We start from the raw sequence: 13,888 nt of genomic DNA, 5'->3' as shown, positions 1-13,888 counted from the left end.
GGGGAAGTGTGTAATGTTGTAATCCTGTAAATGTCTCTTTCTATCCACACACACACACACACACACACACACACACACACACACCTGCACCACACACACACACACACACACACACACACACACACATACACACACACACACACACACATACACACACACACCTGCACCACACTCACACCCTGTGTCCGTCCGTCTCTCAGGGAGGAGAGTGAGAACGTGTTGACCCTGAAGGGACTGACTCCTACAGGCATGCTGCCCAGCGGCGTGCTCTCTGGGGGAAAACAAACCCTGCAGAGCGGTAAGTGTTTAACACACACAGACACACACACACACTCACACACTCAACCCTGGATCCAGCTTAAAAAACAGAAAACACACACAATTACACACACAAACAGTTCAAATGTCTACCCTGGACAACTCTCTGCTGCTCTCCTCTCATCCTTCTGCCTCACTAACTCGCTCACTCTCTGCACCTCACCTCACCGGCGCTGAAGATGCTAACAGCCTGCTGGGTGTGTGTGTGTGTGTGTGTGTGTGTGAGAATAAAAGATAGAAAGAAATGAGAGACAGGCAAAGTGTGTGTGAGCTAACACCAGCTATTGCTAACACCAGGTGCCCTCTGACAGGCCGGAAATGAGTTGCTTATATGCGTATGCCAACACAGATTGCACCGACATGAATCAATAGGAAACTAGGTTCAATTGACGATCAGTTGTACATAAATAAATACAGATAGATTTCTACTTTATTCTCAGAATCAGAAGCAGAAATGTTGTGTTTGTCCAACAGCAGGGCCATTAGCAAAGGAGACCGTAAACAGATAACAAGGCAAAGTTAAATAAATAGTTAACATTGCACACAAGCACACATCATGTAAACATATCCAAAGTTAAGAAATACTATTTATCAAAGTAAATCAACACACACAAGTAGTGAAGTAGCAGCCAGTAATACCATTTACAAATTGTATTTAAATAATTAATAATCTAATATTCATCATTTTTTCTGACTATTACTCCCCTTCTGTTTCCCTACTATGTTGCTTTTAACAAACCAGTATTTTGCCTTCGGTTCAAAGCAGTTAGTCGCAAGGTAAACATGTCGGGAGGAAGAGAAGGCAAGGCAAAATAATGTTGCTCAAACAGGAGAAGTTATACTTTAACTATCTTTGATATATCACTCTCATGACACTTTAATCATCTGCTTGATTCAGGTCTTGTTGAGCGTTTGACGAACCAAAGTAGCCAGTGTTCTTTTGACAACCTTTACGTGAATGTTTTAAAGGCAACACACAGCCATGTGACACGATTGCATTTACACGCAACTGCAAAAGAAGCATGTTTCAGCCTTCACTCCTCTCTTCTTCTTCCTCTTCTTCTTCTCTTCTTTCTTTGGTCTTCTCTCTTGCCTGGTCCATCTTCTCTCTATCCTTCTTTCTCTTCTCTTCTCCTCGCCCATCCTTCAGCTACCATTGAGGCCATTGAAGCCATCGAGACAGTTAAGGACGCTGAAGGTAAAATCCCATTCATTTCACTCAATTGTGTAAGCTGTGTGTGCGTACATGTGTGAAGCATGGCTGCGCTCCGAGCCATCCGTGTTCATGAGGTCATAGATCTTTCTTACCCATGATGCACTTAACCCTTCTACCCACATCACAACAAAGCCTTAAAACATCGCACGCTAAAGCCACCACATTACAAAGCATCCACATACTCTTCTCATGCTACACACACACACACGCATGTATTCACATATTCAACACACATCACACCCAACTTTTTCTTACACTAACACACAAGAAGAGTGGGGCTGTGGGGGGGGGAGTGGGTGTGTGTGAAGGTCATCTGTTATAGTCTTCAGTGTGTTAGTTTTTTCTTTATATTTTAAAGGTTCTGTATTTCTATAAAATATTAACATGGATTCAATCTGTTTCTCTGAACAAGAGTCACCTGTAAGGATGAAAATAATTAAGGCAAAGTGTTGAAGGGATAGTTCACCGCACAATCTAACACATGTTAGCTAAACCATTTTCTATGAATGTTTGGTTGGGTCAGCAACAGCAATGTCTCTCACCACAAATCATGACCCAGTAATAAGATCAAGATAATCTACAGACCTTGTTTCGAGTAGTTTCATGAAGGCAGTATTTTCTTTCTACTCAAATACACCCTAAAACCGAATGTCTGTGCAGAAGAAAGCGTACATCTACTCATAGAAGGAAAGGCTCATGCTCATTGGTTGGCTGGTATAAAGAAATAAGTTCCTAGGAAATGGGATAGAGTGGTGCGGTGATGGCGTACTTTTGTGGGCCGACCCGAAATGTTGCATCGCAAAGGTTTCCTCGACAAAAAGCAACAATATTTTCCCATTGGATTTCGGTGTATTGCAGAAAATAAGAAACACATTTATGATATTTAACACGTTTTGTTCAGCAGGATTATCTCTACATAATAACGCAACTTTTTTGAAGCGTAAATTCAATCGGCAAGTCAAAAGCTAACTAGGCTATAATCGAGCTACATCACAGTCTCATGGCTGCGCATCATCACTGCTAAGCTAAAGGCGGATGTGTCAACTTTTAGTAGTCTCTTTTAGTCACTTGTTAGCATCTGCTGTTTTTATGAAATACAGAAGCTTCAGGCATTCACAAGTGGGGTATTTACTGACTTATTTTATGTCGGAGAACAAAACATAAACCTTTTAGACTTATCTTAACCCTGGACCTTATTTCAGAATTCTAAACATTTGAGTGGTAAAATGCTAAGTTGTTTCCGGATTTTAGGACTCGCTTCTGCAATTCTCTATTATCAAGAGGAATAAGTCATGATTTATGGAAAGAGACATTGCTGTTGCTGCACAAGCAAAGGGCCTTGTAGTGCCATTATAACAGAGAGAAGGAAGACATCTCCATGCTATCTCCAACACACTGCAGATCTGAACACAACTATCTATAGAGATAAATAAAAAAACAACAGGTAAAAATGTAACATATTTATTTTTGATACTGAGGTATTTTAAGGAAAAATTACAAAACCAGTTTTAAAACCAGTCCTTTAAACTTTACCTGTGTTAAAAACTCAGCTTTTCACTGGGCTTCGACAATATCCAATAGCTTACTTGGGCAAATGATCACATGACCTGAGTACGTCAGGTGATAACAGGTTTTGTACTAGCTCCTGTAATGACTGAATCCAGAACAGGTCAGCCAGGTTCTTTGGTGAACAGATCGTGATCATGGTATATGTGTTCAGTGTATTAGAACTATATGTACTCTGCACACAAGAGTTGTTAGTACCCTGCATGCATTTGTTAACCAAAGTGTTTTGTGCTGTCCGGAACTACACCTCATAATTTGTTTAAGCAAATCGCACCAGCCCAAAAACTGTCAAACTCTATTTAGTTTTGTTCTGACTACTGATCCAAGTGGCCAAGTCACTTTGAATGTCACCTTCCCTGAGAGCCACGAGGTCAAACTAATCCTCGCTCAGCATTCAGACCCTAGATGAACACATGTCGGTGTGTGTAGAAATCTGTGTAAGAACTCTGTAGATGTGCGTGTATATGTGACAGAACCTTGTTCATCCAAACCCATCATGCCCCTTTACTTATGGAACACACTCAGCATCAAAACTGTTAAAATGTCCTTGCTGGTGTGCTCCAGTGAAAGTGAATTCAACCATACTGAATGGAAATGTTTTCACATAAATGAATAAACTGTGGTTTGGAGTCTTCCATTCATTTTGGTGCTCTGAATATTTCCCTGAAAGGTCCCAGGGGTTTGGATACACAAGATTCTACTTAACGTCTTGTTGAAAAATTAACTCTATGTGCATGAATGTATGTGTGTGTGTGTGTGTGTGTGTGTGTGTGTGTGTGTGTGTGTGTGTGTGTGTGTGTGTGTGTGTGTGTGTGTGTGTGTGTGTGTGTGTGTGTGTGTGTGTGTGTGTGTGTGTGTGTGTGTGTGTGTGTGTGTGTGTGTGTGTGTGTGTGTGTGTGTGTGTGTGTGTGTGTCTGTGTCTCCGCAGCCATCCGAGGCTTCTCTCCGCAGCACCGGATCAGAAGCTTTGAGGAGGCCAAAGGTCTGGATCGGATCAACGAGAGGATGCCTCCGCGCCGCGAAGCCGTCAACAGCGTGGGGCTGTCGATGGGCCGCATGAACATTGGAGAGCCCAACGGGACCGACAGCAACAGCAATATACAGTGATGGACACACTCTCCCACAGACACACACCTGCAGATACAACACCTCTGATATGGTACCCAATTTACAGATACGTGCACATAAGCATATATAAAAAAGCACCACACGCACAGTATAACATATAGGCTACAGATAACACACACACACGATTAACTACCCCATTCCCGTTGCCCTCAGCTGTATCTAAAGGCATGGTTGACCCGGACTTTACCACCAAAAGGCAGTGTCTCTTCACCGGACTGATCGGCCCTATTTAAAGAACTACAACTCCCATGTACCTGCACAACAACAATGAAAGGAACTACAAAACACTCCCCGTGCGGAACAGGAGGAGCTGCTGTGCACCGTGTACGTTGGTGACCACCGACGGATCGACAGTGTCAGCATGACGTAGCTGTGTCGGTGGTGTGTGTTGTGTCAGGAGTGTTTGCACGCGGAGGAGGGTAATTAAGGGATGGGGTGCTTATGGTGCATTTCCACTGCAGTGCGGAGCGCGGTTTAAGCGTGCCGTGCCCGGCTCGTTTTTGGTTGCGTTTCCACTAGGCATAAAGTGAGCCTGGCCTAACAAGGCCTAACGAGGCCTAGCCATACCGTACTAAGCCGAGCGAGGCCCTGCAGTGGAAAAGCGCCAGACAAGATATGTATGTTTCTGTTTTCCTGTTTGCATCCCAAAACAGGAAGTGGAACCAAACTTGCGATAGGTTGATTTTATAAAGTTGTGGAAATGCGTGCCTGCGTGCGTGCAGATGCTTAAACATGTTAATGTCCGTGCGGTAATATTTGAAAAAGTGTGTCTCTGGTGCTGAGAGATGTGTGGAGAGAACCTCAGTAGCAGTTTAATCTGAGCCCTTGAACGTCCTTTTTTTCTTCTCGGAGGAGATTCCCGTTTGCTTTTGTAGCACTAAACCGTACCCTTCCACCCCACCCCAAAAAAATAACCTCTGGTCCCAGGCCAGTTCGGGAAAGGCTTGAAAACGGGGCTGGGATCAGATTTGAAGTATTTCTCCCCACCGGTTGCGTTTATATAGGTAACATGAAAAGGTTCTATTGCACATGTGAGTGATGCACAGTCACAAGATGCAGCATAGCGGACGCAGGATGCTTTATGTATGACCCGGGGGAGTTGAAATGTGAAGTCATTCTCTATTCATTCTCTTTCTACATCCTCCTTTCTTCCCGGGATGCTGGCCGGGAATCTCTGGCCTAACGAGCAGGAAATAATATTTCACAGAGGAAAACAGACTCTTCTGGTTACAAGAAGCAGTCCGAAAAGGTCTTTGTAAAGCATTTATATTAACGCATCAGTGCATGCAGAGTTAAGTTCTTTGATAATAATGTGAAGATTATATTTGTGCTCTATGTTTCACTATGGTAGTTTTTGTTTTTTTGTGGCTAATATAAATGAACTGAGGAGTAATGAATAATTTATTTTGTACATAATGTTAATTTTGTATTCATTTCACGTTCTTTTATTTTTTCACGACCTATGTTTCTTTTCTTTTTCGACGCTGTACAGAATGACGGTAGGCTTCTATTCAAAGTGTCAAGTCCACGTTCTCTCCTATCTTCTTTGTCGGTGTACAGGAGTTGTTTTACATTCAATATGAATAAACAAATATTAAACTAGCGATGATGAATGACCAACTATATACAGAGGCACAGGCATTCAGGCAGCCCAAAGCATGATGCATGGTTAAACGTTTTCGCTGTTTTCGAGCAAAAAAGCAGCAGGACACATTTGAACCGGTGTGTTGCCGTCACAATTTAAAGGAAAAAAAGTGTACTCTCTATCTCTGATCATGACTCTTGATGATTCCTCTTGTTATTTGATGATATTTATGATTATTATGATTCTATTTATTATGGACATTATTCTCTCTCTCTGCTGGTTGCTCTTCATGTTGCGTTGCTCCTTGGTTGATCTTGTTGTGCTTCTTTGGGAGAGGTGAACCCTGTGCCATAGTTATTGTGCCACAGTACTTACTTTCTCTCTTTCTCTCTCTTCTCTTGCTCTTTCTGTTTTGACTCCCCAGTCACCAACACTGTAAGCATGCCCCATGGGACGATCCACTTTTTTACTCTTGAATAAAATATGCATGAACCTTTGGTATGGATACCGAGCCTTTATTTCATTGCCACTGCTCATGGACATACACACATTAATCCAAATAAAAATGATGAATACAAAAGCACTGACCAGATGATGGAATGGAATGTTTAAAGGGGCCCTATGATTCATATTTGTATTTTGTTCCTCTACTGTGACATGTTTCCATGCTTTAATGTTCAGAAAGGTCTTTATTTTTCTTTACTGCCTGTGCTGCAGCACCTCTTTTCACCCTCTGTCTGAAACCAGAGCCCTGTCTGCTCTGATTGGTTAGCTGGCCGGCTCTGTTATGATTAGTTAACCACTTAGAGATGTCCCTTAGCCTATCCTGTACAATGTGTTGAAGCGTGAGTGTTACACAGTGATGTCATTATGTCACAGAAGTAAACAAAAGAGTCCAATGGAGGCGTTTCAGGCAGGGGGTGCATTTACCTTCCATTTACATGCCTTGCAGGCCATTAGCATGCACAGAAACCTATATCACACTACAGGAAAGGGAAAACCCCCAAAAGCATAATAGGTACATTTTGAGCAAAGCCATTCAAGCCGAATAGTTTCCTAATCACAGAGAAACAGGTTTACAGGATGTTTCAGTTTCATACTGAGATAACGTGTATTGTGAAACTTTTACAGGTGTACCGAAAATAAATGTTTCAACACGCTTTAAAATAGATATCTACCACCATAATCTCATGCACCGCAAAAACTGACACACTGCATCAACTGAAATCTCTTAAATACTTTTTCTTTATCTCCCTGTACATTTTGGTGGAGAGTACAAATTTTGTTTTATTGTGTTTTATGTGATATTTGTCCTTCCATAGAAGCACTTGGGTTTAATCTGGAAACATACAAATCCTGTTTAACAAACCAAGTTAGGTTATAAGTCATCTGTTTAATAGAATAATGTAAAGACCTCTTGATGTCCCTATTTACCAAGAAGACCATGTTCACTATCTCAAAGTGGTGGAGGATTTCTGCTTTTGCCCGGGGTTTCAATAGAAATAAAGGTTATATATAGTCGGCTATAAAATCTTAGAGCCACGTGCTGCGTTTGAAAGTGCATTGAAGTTAAACGGAAGATAATCGTCACAATATTAAATGATTATTTTATCTTCTGATAATCTACTAAACCATAAATCGCCCTTTATAATCCAGCTTCATTGTGATGTGAGGCGTTAGTTTACCAATGAGGGCTTTTAGATAAATAATTAACAACATTTATTATGCCTTTCTGTCCGGGAAGTCCAACCAACACACAGGATGCAGTGATGATGAGTGCTGTACACTGGAAACAAAACATCTTTTTGTTTAAGGGCATACATAACTTCATCCAAGCAGGGACGTGCACAGACATTTGGAGGGGCTATTGCTCTAAACTGGAAAAAGGGCCTCCCCCCGAAAAAAAACATAAGACCTTTTGAAAATTGTAAATTGTTTTGAATGTAAAAGAAACCAAATGATTATTACATCAACTAAATTGAACAGTAATTCACATCTCATAACAAAATAAACTAAGGCGACTACTTGCATTCGGTGACTTGATTTAAAAAATGAAAACCAGGGAAATTTTTTGTTTTGCGGTCCATATCTCATTAAAATATCTAATGTTTGTAACTATTAAAGACAAAATGGGGACAATTCTGTTCTAATGTAGTTTGACCAGACCATTGTAACTGCTGTGCAGTCCAGACATATAGGCTACTGATCAAATAGGACCTCTAACTCACTAATAAACTCACTAATTAATTAAACCAGTTCAATACGCATTATTCTTAATCTTATCATTCTTTATGAGCGCAGTAACGGTAAGGTATCTAATTACTTATTTATTTAGTATTCCATAACTTAGTAACAGAGATGGTCAAACTAAAATGGTAGAGACATGGCAGAAATCCTACACTGAAGCGGGACATTGAACTGTTCACCCGTGAGAGGGCGATCAAGAAAAGAGAGCGAGCGGCCCCGTTGAGGGAGTTTACAGATGAAAAGACACAGAAAGACAGAAGCACAATAACAACAAGTAGGCTATATTTAGGTGTTTTTTGTAAATAACCGACGGTATCAAGAGGAAGTAAAGTCCCCTGGGTTGTCCCTTATACCCTAACTGCCATGAGACAACTCAAAATCAAGTTTCCAAAATCCGACACTGGCTGCGGCCCCACGAGGACGAATTCGGCCGTTTGCGTTACTGTTTAGTGTCATATAGACCGTTCGGCCACACGAGGACGACCGAATATGGCACTAAACGACTGAGGAAACGACAACGGGTCCCAAGGTGGATAGAAATGGATACGCCACTCTCTGGGGGGTCAAACAGCTCCGTGTGTGCGCCCTATAAGGACATTTTCAGATCACTGATAGTGATTGCGCAATAGCCCCGCCTCTCCCCACCTCTTCTGCTCACCTCCGTTTACCCCGCGCCAGTGCTGAAGTGTTTCGCCACCAACAACAACAACAATGGCGGATCGCAGAGTTGCTATCGTGCTCCGGACGCTATTGACCATGCTACAGTTGTTTGTGCAACATCTACAGCAATAATGATGAGGCAATATCCCCGCCTCTCCCCACCTCTGCTGCTCACCCCCACGTCAAAGTAAACTGCACCCTGAATTCATATTATTTATCTTTCTCTCGCGAGTGAAGTCTAATCTGACAGGACGGAGACACGCAGCTCTGCCCACCTGCAGCTCCTCCCGCTGCAGCAAAACACACACTTCAAGTCAGATCATCACCCTTAGCTATTTTAATTACCTCTCAAACTCCCTAAACTAGTTATAAATATGTTTATTTTTACAGTCGGCCGGGTCACTGATTACTGGATGAGCTGCTGCATGAGACAGACACTGACGCTTTCTGAAGAGAGGGAGGAAAAAGAGAGGCTCCGTGTATTTTATCATTATATTATATAGAGTCGTTATTCATTTGTTTTAAAGCTCAATAAATAACAAAGAAGACCTTTGACCGGCACTTTTATAATTTTGTCCGGAAGATTTCAACTTTAATACACGCTGACTGGCGAAAAACTCTGCCCGGTTCCCTAGGCCCCCACCACGGAGAATAAACAGAAGGACAACCATGACAACCATGCTTCTTCGCTGCTTTTGTGGAGGAACTTACAGCGCCACGTACTGTAGAGGCTCCTGCATATGTACTGCAGCTTCTCCAGCGGTTGGAGCTAAACGGAGCGGTCTCGTGTGGGCAGACACTATCCGGATAATTATTGCATGTGGACGGAAGCCGTTTGCGATTGCGTTTGCGTTAATCCTATGCGTTTAGCCGTTTTCGTCCTCGTGGGGCCGCAGCCTGAGGTGGTCTTAACGCACCGGCAGATGACAGCACTGACAAAGTGTGTTTCCCGCAGCGAGACGCTACAATACTAATTGTGGGCTTATTATGTTGATTCGGCCATAACAGAAAAAAGAAAAAGAAACTCTCGCTCTCTCCAGAGAGGTAGGTCAGCCAAAAAGGCCAAACGGGTCGTTGCCCGGGCAACATTAGCCCGTTCCTGTGCACGTCCCTGCATCCAAGGGCCGTTTGGAGTGGGAATGAAGACCATACATTCTACAATGCTGTACTGCAAACAGAATTCTTAAGGACCCCCCTCACACGTTCTATATCCCTAAAATATATACACGTTTCTGAGCCAGTAAACGTAAAAATACAAATGTTGATCCTTATTTCCTCCCATTATCTGTAAAACTGCTACAAGAAAACAGGTTAATCCTGTTTGTGTAGTTCACAGGAATCAGGCACCAATTGATGGTCCATGGTTTTTTGTGTTTTGTTCTTATATTCTCCTTATTTTTTATAATGCCTACATATTTCTATATACATTTAACTGGGCATTTGCAATATGTTACATCTTGTTGGTTACACATGTTTTGAATGCAGACATGTGTCGACCTATTGCCCAAGCTCAATTTCCTCTCAGGGGAAATATCTTATCCAGTTTTAAGAGTAATTGCACAGGCATGCCTCTCATATCGCCTCATTGCATAACTTTGCTTAAAACAATCCTTTACCCTCAAACTATAGGGAAATTACTTCCATTTCTTTATGGAAAACCAAGATTGTGTACATTTGGCAACCAATTGAAACAGTTCAAAAGAAAGTGAACTTCTGAAGAACCTGTTGTCATTTGAAAAATATTCAGCTATGTATGGTGAGAACTTCCTCTTTCATGAACCCTTTCCGTGAATTCTGGCTCTTCCCACTCCCTTCTCTTCATGGTGATGTTATTAATGCAACCTGATCTCACCAGAATGCGTGACTCCACCACGACTCCTTAACACCACAATGCGTGGTGGAGTCACGAACTTTGTTACATTTGCGTGTCGGCACCACGCAAACCACCCCAATGTAAAGTGAATGAGGCTCCTTTGTCGTGGTGCACACACGCATTTCTACAACGTCCCGCAGTGAGCTTTTATTCTATACAACGTTTTTTAAATCTACTTTATAGCGTGTAGTAACTCACGGGAGGCTTCTTTTATTTTTATTTTTATTCATAATTATTTTTATTTTTCGTCAGAATGTAAAAATTACATTAGTTACGAATTTGTGTTCTCAAAAAACAGTGCATTGTGTGTAATGCAACTGTGATTTTTATTAAATTAGTTTGTTTTTAAGGAAGGCCAGAGCTTCAGCTGTGTCAAATAGATTGTTCCCTTTAGTTAACGTTATTTAAAAGATAATTATCATGTCTTGTATTACGAGCGTCCATTCCCATTGGATAACGGAGAATTTTACACCCGGAAGTAAGTAGCCTATTCTCCTTACTGTCGATTGATTTTACAGTGATATCTGCACTACTCATCGACTAAAAAACACCAAATTGTCCTTGTTAATTACACAACATTGATTGGTTTGAATTGTGTGCAATGCTTTTGTATTTTCCCCCTTCGATTCGGAGAAACAAATATTTTTTCGGAGTTTTTGGACGGCAGAAGACACTACACTACCCAGAATCCTCAGCTATCGTTTGGGACTACACCATGAACCCCGTGATCAGCCCTCAAGCTCTTTGATTGGTTGACCTCCAACTGCATTCCATATGAAAAAGAGAAAATCATACTTTATTCAGCAGTGCTTGCTTTACTCTTTGATAGTCATCACATGAATGCATTGTAATAAATGGTTTGGCTGCATTAAATATTACACATCTGTCTTAGTTCTTTATTTATCTACAGAGATCGGGCATCAGCATACACCGGAAACTATTCTTTTACCGTTCTGTTTTAATTTCACAATAAAGTTAGTAGTAATATTTTGTTTTGATATTATTGTTTTTTATTAACTACTAGACGACTGGGTCATGTTAAGACCATCTTTTTTTGGTTGCTATGGGTTTTTTCCATCGCTTTTGTGTTACAAATAAACATAATATTCGTCGAAAACTAAACCGGAAACAGCAGTATATTTTATTTTGTTAACACTGTAAACTTGACAGCCTTTTAACCTATGCTTTTAACCCAAACCACCTACTGGTTAAAGCACGTTATTACACGTTTAGAGTAATTGCAATGCAGGAAGATTGTGTTGCTTTTTAATGACTGTTTAAAATGCCTTTTTCTTAATGTCTTTCATTTTTGTAACGCACTTTTGAATGTGTTATATTTTATGAAAACATTCAAATATTAAGAGTACATACAAAATAGTGGGAAAGTAGAAGGTCAATTATATAAATATAGAATAGAAAATATCAAGAAGATACTCAAATGATATCTAGAGTAAAACAGTTTAGTGCCTGATAGGAGGATGTGCTAACTAATAAGGCTTTATTTAAAGAAATGTGCAGAATACGACAGTGTAATGGTGGAAGTATACACACATTGATAGATGTCTTGTAATGCACTGTTGATGAACCTGTGACCTAAGTTTGTCATTCATTGCATAACTACGCTATTGTGTATATGATATGTCAATAAACCTTAGAAAATCTTGAAATCTTGAAAGGGATGTGCAAAATAGCAATTATATACAGTCTTTAATGAACTATTAGAGAATAACGAGTAATGAATATGCTTTAAACGGATCTGCAGATAAATATTTAGTCTTCTCAAGCACCAACTATCAAATATCTCTCCTGATTGTTGGCACTTGACAATCACCTTCACTGAATTTCATTCAGGTGTAACTAAAGTCTGATTTAAGGCTTGTTTATATTTCACATCATTAATCCAAATCTGTAAAGTCCATCCATCCATCTTCTCCCGCTTATCCGTGGTCGGGTCGCGGGGGTAGCAGTTCCAGCAGAGAGCCCCAAACTTTCTTTTCCCTGGCGACATCAACCAGCTCTGACTGGGGGATCCCAAGGCGCTCCCAGGCCAGCGAAGAGTCTGGCAAATCTGTAAAGTAACTAATATAAATGTAGTGGAGTAAAAATACCAGGTTAACCTTAAAGAAAGCCCTCAGGATTATAAAAGACCACCATCACCCCAGCCACAAACGGTTCTGTCTGCTGCAGTCTGGCAGGCGGTACCACAGCATTCGGACTAAAACCACGAGACACAGAGACAGCTTCATCCCACAGGCCAGAAGACTATTAAACACCTGCACTTAGAAATAACATTCATCTGGCTGCTACTTAGAAATTATTTATCTAATATATCATATTCCAATCACTTGTATATAGACTCTTATTGCACTATTTCACTATTTTTTCTGTGTATCTGTTTTATTGCGTAGCACTGTTGGAGGAGCCTGTGACCTAAGGGGGGGAGGGGGGTAGGACACGTTCGATTCCTGTTTTGAATAGTGTGCCGTCGATGGGTTTCATTCCATTTCAAAGTCCTTTTGGACGCTCTGTGTGTAAACGTCGCGCATCCAATCACAGAGGTTGAGGACTGATCACGGGGTTTGTCAAGCTAAGCACATGGTGTAGTTCCAAACGATAGCTGAGGATTCTGGGTAGTGTAGTGTCTTCGGCTATCCTAAAACGCCGAAAAAATATTTGTTTCTCCGAATCGAAGGGGGAAAATACAAAAGCATTGCACACAATTCAAACCAATCAATGTTGTGTAATTAACAAGGACAATTTGGTGTTTTTTAGTCGATGAGTAGTGCAGATATCACTGTAAAATCAATCGACAGTAAGGAGAATAGGCTACTTACTTCCGGGTGTAAAATTCTCCGTTATCCAATGGGAATGGACGCTCGTAATACAATACAGAGGACATGATCATTATCTTTTAAATAACGTTAACTGAAGGGAACAATCTATTTGACACAGCTGAAGCTCTGGCCTTCCTTAAAAACTAACTAATTTAATAAAAATCACAGTTGCATTACACACAATGCACTGTTTTTTGAGAACACACATTTTACATTCTGACGAAAAATAAAAATTATTATGAATACAAATAAAATAAAAGAAGCCTCCCGTGAGTTACTACAAGCTATATAGTAGATTTTAAAAACGTTGTATAGAATAAAAGCTCACTGCGGGACGTTGTAGAAATGCGTATGTGCACCACGACAAAGGAGCCTCATTCACTTTACATTGGGGTTGTTTGCGTGGTGCCGACACGCAAATGTAACAAAGTTCGTGACTCCACCACGCATTGTGGTGTTAA

The 13,888-nt window shown here is 40.9% G+C and overlaps 1 protein-coding gene across 2 annotated transcripts in view; it reads left to right on the top strand.

Annotated features, from left to right (window-relative positions):
- Positions 1 to 6,310, top strand: part of ppp3cb (protein phosphatase 3, catalytic subunit, beta isozyme) — a 37,276-nt gene extending 30,966 nt beyond the window's left edge. The window contains exons 12-14 of one of the 2 annotated variants that reach the window (XM_034093520.2): positions 201 to 298; positions 1,469 to 1,516; positions 4,029 to 6,310. In XM_034093520.2, coding sequence (XP_033949411.1) covers positions 201 to 298; positions 1,469 to 1,516; positions 4,029 to 4,207 — 325 coding nt within the window. In that variant the 3' untranslated portion in view covers positions 4,208 to 6,310. The remainder of the gene's footprint in view (positions 1 to 200; positions 299 to 1,468; positions 1,517 to 4,028) is intronic. The other variant, XM_034093522.2, reaches the window with a different exon arrangement.
- Positions 6,311 to 13,888: the final 7,578 nt, after the last annotated feature.

Source organism: Pseudochaenichthys georgianus, chromosome 10 (assembly GCF_902827115.2).
Source record: "Pseudochaenichthys georgianus chromosome 10, fPseGeo1.2, whole genome shotgun sequence".
Classification (NCBI taxonomy): Eukaryota; Metazoa; Chordata; class Actinopteri; order Perciformes; family Channichthyidae; genus Pseudochaenichthys; species Pseudochaenichthys georgianus.
The sequence above is the reverse complement of the archived record's forward strand: the minus strand, read 5'-3'. Positions and strand labels throughout refer to the sequence as shown.